Source organism: Ichthyophthirius multifiliis, assembly GCF_000220395.1.
Source record: "Ichthyophthirius multifiliis unplaced genomic scaffold scaff_1120509251210, whole genome shotgun sequence".
Taxonomy (NCBI): Eukaryota; Ciliophora; class Oligohymenophorea; order Hymenostomatida; genus Ichthyophthirius; species Ichthyophthirius multifiliis.
Window position 1 is genome coordinate 1 of NW_004086097.1, and position 17392 is coordinate 17392.

The window sequence follows — 17392 nt, forward strand, 5'->3', positions numbered from 1 at the left end:
AAAATAAATTTCTTTCAGATTTATGATATTAAATTTTAATTACTGCATTATATAATTGAACAATTTTAAACATTATTATTCAGTAATCTTTAAATAAGAATATAAGTTTATTTCATTATATACAAATAATAATTAAAAATAAGTAAATATAAAAAATAGCCATAAAATTATTTAAATAAGCATAGTTAAAGAATAATAGAAAACAAAATTTAATAATAATTATATAAAAACAAATTCATATACAGATAAAAATAAAAATAAAAAAATTATAGATTCATATAAATATATATATGTATAAATATATATATATATTAATATATATATAAATATAAATTTATATATATATAATATATAATATATAATATAATATATTTTTATAATTTAATATTTATTATTTAGAAAATAGTATTATAAATTCTAATTATTTTAATAGTATAATATTTACTTTTTTATTTTCAAAAAAAACTAAAATATATTTTTTTACTTTTAATTCTTTAAAAAAAATATTTTATTTATTGTTTATATATTTTTTTTTAAATATTAAAAATTAATTGATTTTATATAAAATAAATGCTGAAAATTAATTTTACTATTCTGTATTTTATAATAATAAAAAAAAAAAAAAATTAAATATAATTTATTTATTTTAATTATTTTTTATTTTTTATTTTTTTTTTTAAATGCAATCATCTAATATATTAATGTCAGAAAAAATTAAAAATTATTTTTTTTACTAGTATTTTATTTTATTTTTTAAAAAAATAGAAAAACAAAAAATAACTATTTTAAAAATAATAATAATTATATTATTTATTTTACTTTTTAAACTTTATATTTATAAAAAATTTAAATTTAATAATCATTTTTTATTTTTATTAAAATTTTTGGCCGATTCATATTATTCTATTTTATATTCATCATCATCAAATTTCTTAAGATAATTCAAATATCCATAAATACTCATATTAATAATAAAAACTAAAAAGCTTAGATAAAGATTTCTTTCTGCTTTATGATATTTCATATTTGCTTAGATTAAAGAATCATGAATATCTTCTTAATGATCTTATAATTATTTCTACTCTTATAATTATATTAATTCAGAATATTATTAAACATCATTTATAGATAAAACAAATTACAAAGTTATAAACCCTAAAAATATTATTAAACCTGTTTATATTTATTAAGTTAATGGGTTGTGGAAAAGTAACTTTATTATTAATTTTCTAATAACATTATGTAATGGTAAGTATGATATGCACAAAAGAATATTAATTAAGCAATACCTATGTAGTATATTAAAACACTATTTCTAATTCCAATTTTATTAGTATTTTATATTTTTTTATTATTATATTATTTATAATTTTTTTTATTTTGATATAATAAAAAAATTATCTTTTTTTATATTTTATCATTATTATTTTATTTACGATAATATTTTATATTAATAAAATGAAAAAAATAATGTTAAATTAATAATAATTAAGTAGTTTTATATATATATATATATATATATAATATTAGTACTTTATGTTTTTAGAATTTTTATTAATAATATAATAGATTTATCTTCAAAAATTGAATAAAATATAACAAAAAAATATATATATTTTAAAAAAATATTTAATTTAATAACTATAAATCAAATATATTATATAATAATTAATATATTAATATAATAAATAAATAAATATATATATATATATTTATATTTATATTTTATATAATAATAATTGAAATATATATGACTTATTATAGTTAAACTAGTTCAAAATACACCCCCTAAATAAGTGCATTGTTAACGCCACCAAATTAATCTAGTCTTTAAAACTTTTAATTATCAAATACATAAACTAATATATTTTCAGGGTAAAAAACTAAAAATAATTCCAAAACTGAAATAAATTTTGAAAATAATGATGAAAATCAAAATAAACGAGCTTCAAAATTTATATAAAATTCCGAATTTTTATAGAATTCCAATATTTTAAATAAAGACGAAAATTATCATAAAATAATAATAAATCCTTACAAAATAATATCATAAGAAAATATAGAAAAGTAACTAAAAAAAGAAGAAAGAATAAAAAAAGAACAAGAGCGTTTATAAATAGAAGAAGAGAAATTAATTTAAAAAAAAATTTTAAAGGAAGTATATGGAAAAATAGATGAAGATGAAGACGAAGACGAAGCTGAAGCTGAAGAAAAAGAAAAATAAGATAATTTCAAAAAAAAAAAAAAAAAACTTTTTCGTGCCGAAGATATATTTAAATCAGAAAACAAAAAAAAAACTCTATTATAAAACAATTTGTAATTAGAACAAAAAGAATTAAAAATAGACGAAAATAATAATACAGAAAAACTATAAAACGATAGCGAAAATGAATATTTTTGGTAAGATTTTTTATAAAAAAAGCCCTTTATGAAAGTATTAGATAAAAAATTTCTCAGAAAAGCCTTTATTAAGGAACTTTCATATAAATCAAATATAATACTACAGTCTTTAAAAAATAAAGGAATTGAATATTCTTCGAAAATAATCAGCATGAATACTATAATAAGTAGTTTTTCCAATTCTTTAGCAAATTCAGACGATGAAGACAATCCTAATTAATTATAAGTAGAACTTGATGTTTTTAAAATGGCTAATTTAGGACAAATAATGATTGTAAAAAAAGAAAATAAAAAAATTAAAGGAGTTTTGAAAAAAAAAGGGAAATATTTACAACTATATAAACTTTAAGAATAAACCAAATAAAAGGAAGAAATGGAAAATTAAAATTTAAAAAAATAAGAAGTAAATAAAAAAATGAAAATAAAGCCGAAAATAGATTCTGAAAAAGAACACATATATAGCTTAGAAGGTAGATAAAAGGCTATATAATTAGAAATAAAAGAAAATTAAAACGAATAATAAAATAATAATAATAATAATAAAAAAATCAGATTTTCAATATAAGCAGATTTATACTAAGTAGACGAAGAAGGAGAAAAAATGGCTTCTGTTTTTAATAAATAATTCATAAAAGGACTTTTTAATGATTAGAATATATATTTAAACTCCTATGATAGTTTTAAGAAGGTTTAAAATTTTAAATAGAGTATCATTTTATCTTAAAGTGATTATTCTGGTTTTGAAAAAGAGATAAAAAAAAGTCTTTTTTTAGAAGAAAATTTAGGAAAAGGAGGCGATGATTATTAATACCCTTTAAAAGAAGAATTAAAATAGATAAAGGATACTGATAATGAGAAATTTATGAAAAGTTATTTAAATAGATTAGATGGGATTAAATATAAGTATTTTGAAAAGGATAATATAGAAAAAGATATCCGAGAGGAAAAAAGTTACTATGAGGGGATAATAAATGATCCTTACGAGGATTTTTCTAAAAAAGAATTTCAAATAAATGATTAACCATAGACTAAACCAGATGAAAATTTAAAATAATTCATAATAGAACCTAATATATTAATAAAAAGTAAAAAAATATTAAATTTAGATGAAAACTATTAGCTTAAATACAAAAATAAAGATAATTTTAGACGTAGAAATAATTAATTAGGACTTTTTTTGGATAAATTTACGCCTGGATAGTTATAAACTTTACAATAGAATAATTTTTAATTTAAAGATAAAAACAATTAAGATATAATAGAAAATAAAAGAAAGACGTTTGATTTTATATATTAAAATCCTTCCAATTTACCTTTTGTCAAAATGCATTAATAAGTTTTGGAAAAAAAAGAAGACAAAAATCAATAAAATTTTCTAAATAAAGAAGACTTGGCCATTTTATAAAAGACTCCTTTAATACCACCTAATATTTTTTTAAATAGATTTTTATAAAAAGACTTTTTTGAATAATAATAAGAAGAAGAAGAAAAATAAATAAGCAATAAAATAATAATTAATTAATAAAAAACAAACTTTACATCATAAAATATAATTGGTACTATGAATTAATTCAATCAGTATTTTACTAATAAATAATAAACAAGTAAAGCAGAATTTTTCCTCAAAACTAATATTGAAAAACCTGAAATTTTTTCAATAAAATCACTTACAAATATTCAAAAAAATACATAAAATATATAAAAAAGTACTATTTAAGAAAATACCACAAATATTCAAAAAAATACATAAAATATATAAAAAAGTACTATTTAAGAAAATATGACGTATAAAAATATGTACAAACCAGGCTAATATATAATAAATGATATATAAAAAACACTTAAAACTATAAGAATTCAAGAAGAAGAAGAAAGAAAAAACAAATAACAATAGACTAATAATAGCAATATTTAAAACAATCTGAATTCTAAAAAAGTTCTTAAAGAAAAATATGATGGAAATTATTCTTAATCTTATTTAACTAATGCTTAAATGGATTATTCTATCCCTATGAATTTTCATATTAGAGAAGCAGAATAGGGACTTTTTTATTTATCTAAAGCCTATAGGGATTATTTGGAACCGGCAAGAGATACTTTAGCTGAAAAAAATGGATGGGATATATTAGAATATTTTAGTAAAAATCCTTTAAATCTTAATCAAAAAATTAACAATAATAGTGTCTATGGATATTCTTAATAAAATAAAAATTTATAAGATGAAGATATTTTAACGGCTTTTTAAGGAATTTATAGTATGTAATATTATAATTCAATAATGAAAGATATAGATTAGAGAAATTAAATTAATATTTAAAGAAATATCTAATAGATTTGAACTTATTTTAAATTAATTAGAGAAAAAAAAAAATTAATTACTAAATTATTAATAAAAAAATATATAATTGTAAAATAAAATAAAAAAAAAACATTTAATTAATTATAATTTATTAAATATAATTTGTATATTTTTAATTATAAACAAAATATTTTTAAATATATATTATTGAAAAAATAAAAATTATATACATTTTATATTATAAAAAATTAATGATATTATAATTTATAATCCATTAAAAAAATGATTTTATTTTAAATTGAAATCAAATATATGTCACTTGCTTATATTATTCTATATATTTTTCTATAGATCTTTTAAAAACTAAATTAAAATAAAGTCTATATTAACTTATCATTTTTTAATTTAAAAGATTTTCTCTTGTAATATTTATTCAATAAAAATAACTATATTTCATGAGGGATATGCTAATTTTATACAATAAATTTTCATAAAAACTTATTATTATATTTTAAACAATATAATTAATATAAAAATGACATTTAAATAAAAATTAAAAGCTATTAGGGCTTTTAGAAAATAAAAAAATAACTATATTTAAAAATTTAATATTAAATAAATAAATATAATAATTAGGTATAAAAAAATTAAACCTTAAATAAATTTATATTTTATTTTAAAATAATAGATTTGAATCATTTTTTAATTAAAAAAGTAAAAATAAGAGAAATTAAAGAAAACTAATCTTTTATTTATATATTAATTAAAAAATTTGAAAATAAACAAAAAGAAAAATTATTTAATATTCTTAAAGTAAAGAAAAAAAAAATCAATATTATTTTAATCTTATTATAAAATTGTTTAAATTGATATCTCTATATTATCTAATATTTAATATTTGAATTTTATATATTTTTAAGGCTGATTTTTTTATTTTTTAGACTTTTAAAATAATTTATATATATGCTTTTATTATTTATTTCACCAAAAAAAAATATAATATTTTCCATATTGTTTTGATTTTCTGTTAATTTGGTTAGTTTTTGATTAAAAACAATATCTTTTTTTTATAATTTTAATTTATTTAGTTTTATTTTAAACTTCAATTCTTTATTATACAAGTAAAATACTTTTTTTAATTATTTTTTTATTATAAAATATAAAAAAAATGTTATTATACAAATAAAATATATTAAAAATATTATAAATTATTAAAATTCAATTTAATATGCTTTATATAAATTGACATTTTAATAAAATTAGTTATTTCTATGAATTTATAAATATGAATATCATTAATTTTATAAAATTTCCTTCTCCTTCTTTATATATAAAGTAAATAATTTAATAAAAAGCATTAATAAATGTATTAATTTATTTTTTAATATTAAAAAAACTAAATATTTTACAATTAAATAATATACTTAAAAATTAAAATAAGATTTGTTTTCAAATTTTTTAACTAAAAAATAAAAATACACGCATTAATTATTATAATAAAAAATATCTAAAAAAAAAAAAAATGTCCGAAATAACAGACAAAAAATAAGCCAAATATGAAGCCAAAAAAAACTTTGTATACTCTTATTTTAGTATAACAAACAATTTCAATATAAAAGGGAGTAAATTTGTGAATTTCCCTAATTTTATATACTAGTAGCACCCATAATAAAAATATATAGTCTTATAACAAAAAAAATAAGTTTAAGAAATTTAATATTATTCTATTTTATTCCATTTATTATTATGGTCGGAAGATATTTTAAAAATATACGCAATTTTATGCCCAGACGATAAAGGAAAGCTTGAATTATAATATTAAGCATAATTTCAAATCCATAGTCGGATAGTAAATATTGGAATTTTAAATAATTTATTAGTTTGTTCATTAGAAAAATATAAATAATAACTCTTTTTTATGACAATATAACTAATTCTCTATAGACTATATCTTAATACGCCTTATAGGAAAAATTACCTATAGACATAGAGACAGAATTGGAAAACGACTAATATAAATACAATAATTTTTACATAAAAACAGCCTAAGAAGTCCTATTGTGTTTAATTTAGAGAAGAATTTTGATGATTTCATATTCTTAGAGGGGATTTGACAGTTTTTTCGATAAAAGCTAATCGGAAGAAAAAAGCCAAAAAAACGAAATTCATTAAAACATCAATATTTTTTCTAATGAGATTTTTTATTTGGATTTAATTTAAGATTATTAAATGAACCATATAATAGACTATACTATTTGTAAAATCGGAAATATATAATATGCTTTTATATTGAACCGAAAGATAGTCTTTTAACAATAAGAAGAAGAGGAAAAAAAGGCCACATAAATAATAACTAGTAATAATATTAACTAAGATTAAGGAAATAAACACAAAATGAACAAAAAATTATATTTACTTAACTTTTTGCAATTAATTTAGTGAATATGATTGATAAAAAAAACAAAAAATTCGTCTTTGATAAACATTAGGTTAATTTACCCGAAAATACGCACACTATAAGGACTTTAGAGAATAATTCTATATTAATAATTTGCAAGTTTTATATTTTTTTGGGCATTTAAAATTCTTAAGGTATTTTTTAGTTTCAATGTTTGTCACTTAATCATAATTCCAAAAATGAATTAGAGAGCTTATAATAATAATTTTAATGTAGTGTAATTGTAAATGACTATAATGTATTGGAAGGAATAGAAAGTTGCGATGTATAGGAATTATCATATAAAGAAATAGCTATTAAATATAAAAAAAATATCTATATGTTTGATATATAGGCTTTTTAATTAAAATATATATATTCGACATAAATTTCCAATACTTTTTCAGCAAAAACATTTTTTGATTTTAACCAAAAATAATATGATCTTTTATTTATTGGATCTAAAAATAATTCTTCCCCATGTTCTTATTTATTTATTTTAAATTGCCTTTAAGAAAATATTGTTAAAAAAGTTAAATAAGAATAATAATAAGGAGTTTAATAAAATTTGCCTTAGATTATTAACGTTCCTGTTTATAAATATAGTTTATAAGTAAAATATATATTTATTTTTATTAATTATTTTTATAGATTGTAGAAAAATTCGAAAACTGGAATAGAATAAAAGATGTGAGTTTTATAAATAAAGAAATACCTTAATGGTCTAATTATTATTTTCTATGTAGTAATGAAAAAGGGCAAAATCAAATTTATTATTGCCAAAGAATCATGAAACCTTAGAAATTAGATAATGTAGAACAGAAATTTAATGTAAAGCCTGGAGAAGACTATGCAGATAAAATATTCGAAATAGAAAATAATTTTATAATAGTTTCTTGTAAAAATAACCGTACAATAATTCTTGAAAAAATAGATTTAGAAATCAAATCTTTTTCTAAATATACACTTTTTATGACAGATGTTTATACTTTGGATATTATTAAAGAAATTATTTAAATAGGATTACAATAAAAACCAATATTTATATAACTATGTAGTTAAAAATTAAGAATTATAGATATTTAAAACGATTCTTATGTAGATTTAGAAATAAAGTAACAATAAAATATTATTAATATTTTTTTTTTAAATAAATATATAGTATTTAATTAGTTAAACTGATATATGTATGTAATACAGTGTTTATATTAGACATTCATAATGATTTACATGCATTTACATATAATTACTATGGAGGTCAATGGGAGGAAGCAGTTCATTTTACTCAAGAAATAAGTACTAGGAGAATAATAAGTATCCAAAAGACATCACCATATTACAACAACATTAAAATGAGAAATTATGATTTTGTATTTATAGGATATCCGAATTAATTTTAAATATATAGCAGTGATCTTGATAGATAAACAAATTAAGTATAATTTAGACTATGCTATGAATGCTATTATGTAAAAGAAGGACTAACGATATTATAAAATGGGATTTTTTTAGATGAAAATTAAAGAAAAGATCACCTAATGAGAAGTATTACAGATACAAGTGTTGTTTTAGGTTTTACTAAAAGGGAAGTTTAAAATACTTTCGTGAAAGAGTATTTTATTACTTTATTAGATAAATGTCTTGTTTTAGTTATCAAAACTAATGAAGGAGATGTTTATATATATAAAGGAGTACTTAAGCATAGTAATAATAATAACGATTTTTAAGTTTTTCCATATGATTTTTAAAGATAATAACTTAAATGTATTTAATTTATTAATACCAAAATGAAAAAAAATGAAGAATTTTAACTTAGTATTAATGAAATCGAAAAAAACATGTACTCTTTTCATAATATCCAAAATACGGTTTTTAGAAATTATTATAAAGATTGTATTATTATTTCCGATATTGAATAAAATGCAGCTTGTTTAGCTGTTTTTGAAAATAAAAGATAAGAAATTTTTATTCATGTAATGCTTTTTAAAGACGGGCCTGAAGTTATTAAATCTCTAGCTTCTATAAATTTAAATAGTTAAGTATTATTTCTTTAATTTTATTTTTTTATAAAAATAAATAAAGTAAAAATCTTTTAATGGTCTATTAATTACACATGAAGGAAAAATACTACTTTATGAATTTGATAATCAACTTATTTGTGCCTAAAATTTTATGTATAAAATACCTGAAAAACTTCGTGAATACAACTCATAATATATGGATGTTGTAAGAACTAAATTTGATTAATAAATAAAGCTTTACTTAATATTAGTAAATTAAAGAGCTAAAGGAAAACAAGAAATAATACTAATAGAAGAAGAAACTCTAATATAAAGAGAACTCAAATAATTAGAAGAAGGAGAAATCGTTTATAAATTTAAATGTTTCGAAGGGACATCTAAAAAAAACAAAATAAAATAAAAAATATAAATGATAGGATATTTGACTTATAAGGAACCTGAAGATGATGTAAATTGCAAATTTTATTGTCATTTTTTAAGAGAAAACTAAATGCCAGAATTAGTCAATACAAATAATGTCTATAAAGATTTTATTTTTGATTTTTGTTTTTTAAATTATCCTTCATTAAATGATTCAAGTAAATATATATATATATATATATATATAAATATAAATAAAAAGCTGAACATTTTAAAGTTGTTTTAATGGAAAGAGATAAAGTTATGATGTGTAATTTAATTAATAATTAAATAGTTCCTACTATAGATGGTCCTTATCATTAAAGACTTATTATTTCATCTATATGGAATAATAAGTAATATTTTTTAGTTGGGGATATTTAGAAAGGAATGTAACTTTATGAAATGGATGAAAGAGAAAATAAAGTTAAGTAAATAGGAGAAGAAAATGCTAATATAAATATTAGATAATGCCTTCTTTTTTTTATTTAAAATACTAATACATTAAGAGCCCTTGTTGCAGATGAATATAAAAATTTATATGCTTATTCTTTGATTTAATAATAAGATTTAAATGAAAAAAAAAATGTCTAAATGGAATTAATTGCCAATTTCCATTTAGGATCCAAAGTTAATAAAATAATTACTGATTAAAAATAAATTATAGAAAAGGGAGATAATTAAGTATTATATATTTCTTAAATATATATTTTTTATTTTTTTTAAACAAAAAAATATAAGTAATAAGAAGCAGTAAGTCATATTCTTTTACTTTCATAAGATGGAAATATATCTGTTTTAAAATTAATTTATGAATAAGGAGAAAATACTCTCCTTTTTGATTTATAGAAAACTATTTATGAGGAACTTCCTTATATTGGAAGTTTAGATTATAGAGAATATAGAGAATGCAAAACTTTTAAATAATCAATGTTTTTAAGAAATTCTCATGAGTTTTTTGAATTAAATATTTTGGATGTTTATTTTAATCTTACTAGACCTTTATAAGAAAAAATTGCATGGAAATTAAATAGATCAAGAGAAGATTTTATTAATGTTATTATTGGAACTATTTTAATGTGAAAATAAATAAATATAATTTATATTTTTTTATTTGTTTTTTTTTAAACAAAAAAAAAGTTTATTTTAAAATTTTATATATTATTTTTTTCATATTAAATTTCTTTTTTATAATAATTATTTCACTTTTTGTAAATTTTTTGGTTCTTTTCTTTTAATTTTATTAGTAATTTTAAATGGTTTCATATTTTAAACTTAATTATCTTTCTAAAATAATATTGAGTTTTAACTATCTTTATTAAGAAATTATAGGTCTTAATTATCTTTAGAAAAATTTTAAAGCATTTTATTGTTATTTTCTTTTTAAGGCAAATAATTATCTTTTTCAAAAAAACAACTTTTAAATTAATTATTATTATTTGAATTCTGAGAATGAAATTAAACTTAATTTTATTTTTCAATTTTCAAATTATTGTCGCTTTAAATATTGAAAAAAATGGAATTTCTTTATTTTTATGTAAGCTAATAATTATTATTAATAAAATATTGGCTTGTATTTTTTTTCATAAAAGGTTTTTTAAATATATTTGAAATTTCTCTTTTATTAAAATTATGCATAAAAAGACTATTTTCTATATTTTTTTAAAAATCTTAAAATCCTTCCCCCCCCCCTAAATTACTTTTTTGTAAATCTTCAAATTATTTTATTTTAATTTACTTATTTTGATTTTATGCATTATATTCTTTGGTAGAATTTTATTTTTTAAATTAAATAGGTGTTGTTTAATTATTAAATTACAATTTGTCATTAAAAATTATAGAATTTTATTTATTAATTATTTCAAGTGACTTTTTTTAAATTTTTTGAACTTTTTCAAACATTTACATTTAGTATTAAATAAAGTATTTATTCATAAATTTTGAACTGAGATCTTTTGAAGATATAAGACTTTAATTTTTATCCTTTTTTTCGAAATTTTATATTTAAACTTTTAAATTTTAAGTTTAATTATGAAAAAATATTTTTTTTTATTAATTTTCTTATTTTATTTTTTCAATATAATTATTATTTATTGTAGTTTAATTTATTAATATTTCTTTCCTTTTTTCATTAAATTGGTTTTTTTAATTATTTTATTAATTAATGTTTTCCATTAATTTATAAGATTTTAATGTTTCTAAAATAATCTTTAAATTAATATATATATAATTATAGTTTTTTATAAAAAATAATACTTTTTTATCAACAATATAAAGTTCAGTATCTTATTAATTTATAATAGCCTACTAAACTCTATATTTTTATTCATTTTTAACTTCATATTCTCCAAAGCATTAATTCATACCTAAAAGGGCTATTCGGATGATTTTTTTATTTTTTTATGCGTACAAATGAGGATTTAATTATTTTTTCTAACTTTCAAATTTTATATTTAAACTAATTTCAACTTCTCCTTTTTTAATAAAATATATTTTATCGACTGCATCTCCTTATTAATAAATAATATTATTCAAAGAATAATTAACATTTTTAGTGCTATGAATAATCTAATTTTATATTAAATTTATTTACTAACATTTCTTTTTATTTTAAAAAAAAATACACTAATAAGTTTAGAAATAGGAATATTATAAAAAATCTAAAATTATCTTAAAAAATTAATTTTTTGTCTTAAAATATCATCATGATATTTCCTCATAATAATATCAAATCCATCTTTAGATAAAGTCATTACATGAGTTTATTCTCTACATATAATAGTACCTGTTCTATTTAAAAATATTATATTTATTAAGATAATAGTATGTATATTTTTTTTACTTTTTACCTTCTTTATTTTGTCAATAAAGCTATTTCACCAAATGCATCTCCTGGAATAAATGTTTTTACATTATTCCAATTTTTAAAATGGCTTTAAATATATTATTAATATAATGTATCATCTACATATGAAGTAATTTTAGGCGAAAAACTAGCTGAAAATTTTCTTTTAATAATTTATTATATTTTTTTTAATTTAATAAACTACTTTGATCTATTTGATTAAAGTGAACTTTTTCTTGTTAATTCTTCTGCTTATTATATATTTAATTATAATTAAGGAACAATTTCTGGTTTTGGTATAAATAATTAAGCGGAACCTTAAAATATAAAATAGTAAATTTTAATGGTAAATATTATGTTTCAATATTATATATATAAGTAATTTTTGGATAAATCTAATTTTACCTTATAATAAAATATAATATTTGAAACCAAAATCGCCTAATTATATATTAAATAAAATAAAATAAATTATTTAGGTAATTTATATTATAGATTATATATATTTTTATAAAATAAAAATTAAAGATAATAATATTAATAATATTTATAATTATTATAAAATTAAAAGAGTTTATTATAATTAAAATATTGTTAAAAATAATTGTATTAATATATATATTTATGTAAAATTTATAATGTTAATTATAAATATATTTTTAATTTTTATAATAAATATTATTCTAATAATATTAGTATTAATATTACCATAGTTAAATATTATTTCATTTTCATCGAATTTCTCATAATTAAATTATTTAAAAATCTATGCTTAAATATTTTCTATAAATAATATGTCTTAATGAGACTTAAAAAAATTTAGTCCTTATATTGCTTTTGAAAGAAATGCATTTTCTTTATCGCTTCTTTTTTCTTTTTATAAAATATATATTATCATCTTTTTTTTGAAATTTAAAATTTAATTGTGTTTTTATAAATATAAAATACATCACTATCTTCCTTATTTTATAAATCAATATTATTTTAATTTAACTTATCTTAATATTTTAAATTTTTTAATTAATTCTAATGTAGTTTTGATTGTACGTTTTATGAAATATTTAACTATTATTTAAATATTGAAGGATTTTATTTCATTTTATTTGCTATTAATTTTTATTTTAAAAAAATAAAAAAAAATTAAAATATAAAAATAGTAAACTGATAATATTAAAAATATTATTAAATTGCATTTAATATATATATATATATATATATTTATATATATATATATATAAATATTAAATTATTATATCATAAATTTTTATTAAAACAAAAAATATTTATATTCGCGCGCTTAAATCTAGTTTCACCAAAAAAAAAAAAAAATTAATATACTTTAGAAAGAAAAAAATACAAATTTAATTTTTACGTATTCAAAAAAAAAAAATCTTTTTTTTTATAAATAAATAAATATAAAAAAAGGAAACCATGAAACAAAGTAATCTTCTTAATTTTTTTTCAAGCACTAAAAAAAGTCAATAAAACTCCCAATAATCCGACTACCAAAAAGAAAACTAAAAAAACAATGTAAACATAATCTTAAATAATAATTAATAATCTGATAAAAAATACTAATAATAGTAAAAAATATCTCTAGACCCTTCTAAAATTTCCGAAGAAAACTAATACTAACAAGAAAATCCCATTCCCAATTTTTAAAATCCAAATCTCCTTTCTCTTCGCAAAACCAAAAAAATAATTGATTCCGAAGAAGAACAAGAAGAACAATAATTATAAAAAATCTTAAAAAAGCCTTCTCCGTTAAAAACACCTTAAACTAATAACAATAATTAAAAGAGAAAATCAGTCAGATTTACAGAAAAATAAGAAAAATCACTATCTTCGTTTTCCATAGAATCCCAAAACGAACAAGAAAACGAAGATTTCGATGAAAAATACAAATAAAGCTCAACTGCAAGAAAATCCAAACAATCCCTCTCCACACCTAAATTCGGGTAAAAAGTAACAAATACATCCGAAAACATATGCGAAGACCCAAAAAAGGCCGCTTTTGAGCAATTAAGAGACACCACCCCTTTATGGGCCCTTCCAGAAAACGCCCGTGACAAACAAATGCGCAAAAAAGATCACCCAAACTATGATCCAACTACATTATATATTCCCCCTGATGATTTTAAGAAACTAACTATCTGTATGTAATAATACTGGACAATAAAAAGCGAAAACTTTGACAAAATTGTATTATTTAAACTTGGTAAATTCTATGAATTATTCTATGAAGATGCTTTAATTTCGAATAAAGAATTAGACTTAAACTGGATGGGTGATAAAATGCACACTGGTTTTCCGGAAAAAGCCTTAGATAGAATGGCTAGTAAACTAGTAGAAAGAGGATATAAAGTAGCCATAGCGGAATAAACTGAGACTAATTAAGAAATGGAAAAAAGACTGAAAAATAAAATCGGATAAAAATGCATTTAAAGAGAACTAGTTCAAGTTATGACTAAAGGAACTTACGATATAAACCAAGAAGGTAATTATGACCCAAGATATTTAGTTTGCTTAAAGAATTTCAAAAATTACTTCTGCTTATGTATTTTGGAACATACTACGAATTAAATAACAATCTCTTTTATATAAGATGATTTACATTATACTAATTTTAAAACCTTATTATGTCAAATTAAACCCCAAGAAGTTGTTTTTGATCCTTTGTTGGTAAATAATGAGGTAAAAAAAATACTCAAATCTGGATATTTAGTACCTTAATTGAGTCCTTTCCCTAATAAAAGAAACGAGTGGAATAAAAATGCATGCTTTTCTTATTTTGAGTAAGTTTATGGATAAGATAAATAGTTATATCCTTAAGTTCTATAAGATCTAGTTAATATAAGGAATGAAAAAAACGATATTATTCTAGAAACTTTAAGCGGACTTTTTTCGTATTTGAAAAGTCTCCTAATTTTTGATGAAATATTATATACTGCTAGATATTAAATGTAAGAAGATATTCATTCATAAAATTCCGTTTTATAATAATTTATGATACTAGACAGCTAAGCTTTATAACATCTGGAAATTTTAGAGCCTTCTGCAGGCTTTTTTTCAACTAAATAAGCCTTCGATGGTAGTCTATTGTCGTATATTAATAAAACTAGAAGTCCATTTGGCTACCGAATGCTCAAAAAATGGGTTTGTGCGCCCCTTTTAGATATTTAAATGATAAATGATAGACTTAATGCAATCGAAGACTTACAAAACATATCAGAAATGAGAGACTATTTTCAAAAAGAGCTTCAAAAAATGCCTGATTTAGAAAAAATATGCGGTCGAATTTACAAATACTAAATAAAATAAGCTTAAAAAAATGTTGTCTAATATGAAGATTTCTCTACTATCCGTCTAAAAGAATTCCGTGAACTCTTAAGTAATTTTTAATCGTCTTATAATTTAATAATGTCCTCATTTTCTTAATATGCTGAAAATTTTAATAGTTAAAGGTTGAAATAAATCACTTTAATAAGCTCCTAAGGTGGTAAACTACCCGAAATTGCATAATTAATAGCTCAATTTGACAATATTATTGAATGGAAATCTAATAAACCTTACCCGAAGAAAGGTTTACTTTAAGAATTTGACGAAGCATAAGAAAATGTCAAATAAATATAATAAGAGCTCGAAAATTACCTAAGAAAAATACAAAAAATGTTTTCCGATAATAGTATAAAATACAGTCCTAAATACGAATTAGAAATCCATGAAAATCACGTAAAAGGAAATAAAAAGCCCTCCGATTTTGAATTTACATCTAAAACAAAACAATACTAAAGATTTCTCACTAATCCATTAAAAAAGCTGATTTATGAACTCGAAAATGCCCAAGAAATAGAAAAAAAGGAACTTAAGACTATTTGTGTTTAAATATTTTCCTAATTCTACTAAATGCATAAGACTTGGGATTCTTTTTTACATATATTGGCCGAATTAGACTGCTTATGCTCTCTTAGTTTAGTTTCTTTTACATTAGCAGACGGTATAATGGCACGTCCTTAGATAATAAAAAACCAGAATTCACCTTTTATAAAATTAAAATAGGCACGACACCCCTGTTTATCAAGTTTAGGTATTAAATTTATCTCTAATGATGTTTTTATAGGTGATATAAATTAAACTGGAGAACCCAAAGATTAAAAAAATCTAATATTATTAACAGGACCAAATATGGGTGGAAAATCAACTACATTAAGAATGACTTGTATTGCTACAATTCTAGGACAAATAGGATGCTATGTGCCCGCTTAAGAAGCTTAGTTTAGTGTTGTTGATAGAATTTTTACAAGATTAGGTGCAAGTGATAAATTAATGGAAGGTAAAAGCACATTTTATATAGAAATGGAAGAAACATTCAATGCAGTAGCTAAAGGAAGTATTAATTCTTTAGTTATTATGGATGAATTGGGTAGAGGAACTTCTACACATGATGGATATTCTATAGCTTATTCTATTATTAGATATATTGTGGAACATATGAAATGTAGGTGTATTTTCGCTACTCATTATCATTCACTTATTGATGAGTTTAGGCTTTATTATTAAATCGATTTTTATCATATGGCTTGCTTTGTAGATTAAAATTTAGGAAAAGTTGTATTTTTATATAAACTTAAAAAAGAAGAATTCTAATAAAGTTTTGCTATGAATGTAGCAAAGGTAATTTAAAATTTATATATACGTATATATATATTGAAAAAATATATATATACATTATAATTAAATATATTATAAGGATATAATTACAAAAAAATAAAAAATATATAAATATATAAATATATAAATATATATATAAAAATATATTTTTTAAATATTTTTTTTTATTTTAGATTGTTGGTATTGATTATAGTATTATATAAATTGCTAATACAAAATCTCATGAATTCGAATAAAAATTAAGAGAATAAACTTAATTAAATGTAAATAAAAAGTTTGGTTTAATAATTAAATAAATAGAAAGTTAAAATATTGATGAA

General features: G+C 18.6%; 3 protein-coding genes across 3 annotated transcripts, besides 17 other annotated features; all 3 read left to right on the plus strand. All coding sequences in view use genetic code 6, as the record gives it.

Annotated features, from left to right (window-relative positions):
• The first annotated feature begins 276 nt into the window (after window positions 1-276).
• Window positions 277-372: a microsatellite.
• Window positions 277-388: a microsatellite.
• A 247-nt stretch (window positions 389-635) lies between these two features.
• Window positions 636-678: a microsatellite.
• Window positions 636-680: a microsatellite.
• A 644-nt stretch (window positions 681-1324) lies between these two features.
• Window positions 1325-1382: a microsatellite.
• Window positions 1383-1592: 210 nt separating this feature from the next.
• Window positions 1593-1709: a microsatellite.
• Window positions 1601-1638: a microsatellite.
• Window positions 1651-1718: a microsatellite.
• Window positions 1652-1724: a microsatellite.
• A 228-nt stretch (window positions 1725-1952) lies between these two features.
• Window positions 1953-1996: a microsatellite.
• Window positions 1997-3153: 1157 nt separating this feature from the next.
• On the plus strand, window positions 3154-4120 carry IMG5_160220 (hypothetical protein). Its single transcript, XM_004030411.1, has one exon. It carries the CDS (start codon window positions 3288-3290, stop codon window positions 3963-3965), a length of 678 nt encoding a protein of 225 aa, XP_004030459.1. The 5' UTR covers window positions 3154-3287; the 3' UTR covers window positions 3966-4120.
• Window positions 4070-4181: a microsatellite.
• Window positions 4072-4163: a microsatellite.
• Window positions 4182-4830: 649 nt separating the features above from the next.
• Window positions 4831-4863: a microsatellite.
• Window positions 4864-9566: 4703 nt separating this feature from the next.
• On the plus strand, window positions 9567-10639 carry IMG5_160230 (hypothetical protein; the record flags this gene model as incomplete). The annotated part of the gene is made up of 4 exons (XM_004030412.1): window positions 9567-9735; window positions 9780-9827; window positions 9852-10240; window positions 10298-10639. The coding sequence occupies 4 exons, from the start codon at window positions 9567-9569 to the stop codon at window positions 10637-10639; spliced, it is 948 nt and encodes a 315-aa protein (XP_004030460.1).
• Window positions 9740-9770: a microsatellite.
• Window positions 10640-12744: 2105 nt separating the features above from the next.
• IMG5_160240 (hypothetical protein) lies at window positions 12745-17259 on the plus strand (the record flags this gene model as incomplete). The annotated part of the gene is made up of 4 exons (XM_004030413.1): window positions 12745-12747; window positions 13827-13931; window positions 13986-17097; window positions 17246-17259. The coding sequence occupies 4 exons, from the start codon at window positions 12745-12747 to the stop codon at window positions 17257-17259; spliced, it is 3234 nt and encodes a 1077-aa protein (XP_004030461.1).
• Window positions 13033-13080: a microsatellite.
• Window positions 13598-13643: a microsatellite.
• Window positions 17174-17219: a microsatellite.
• Window positions 17260-17392: the final 133 nt, after the last annotated feature.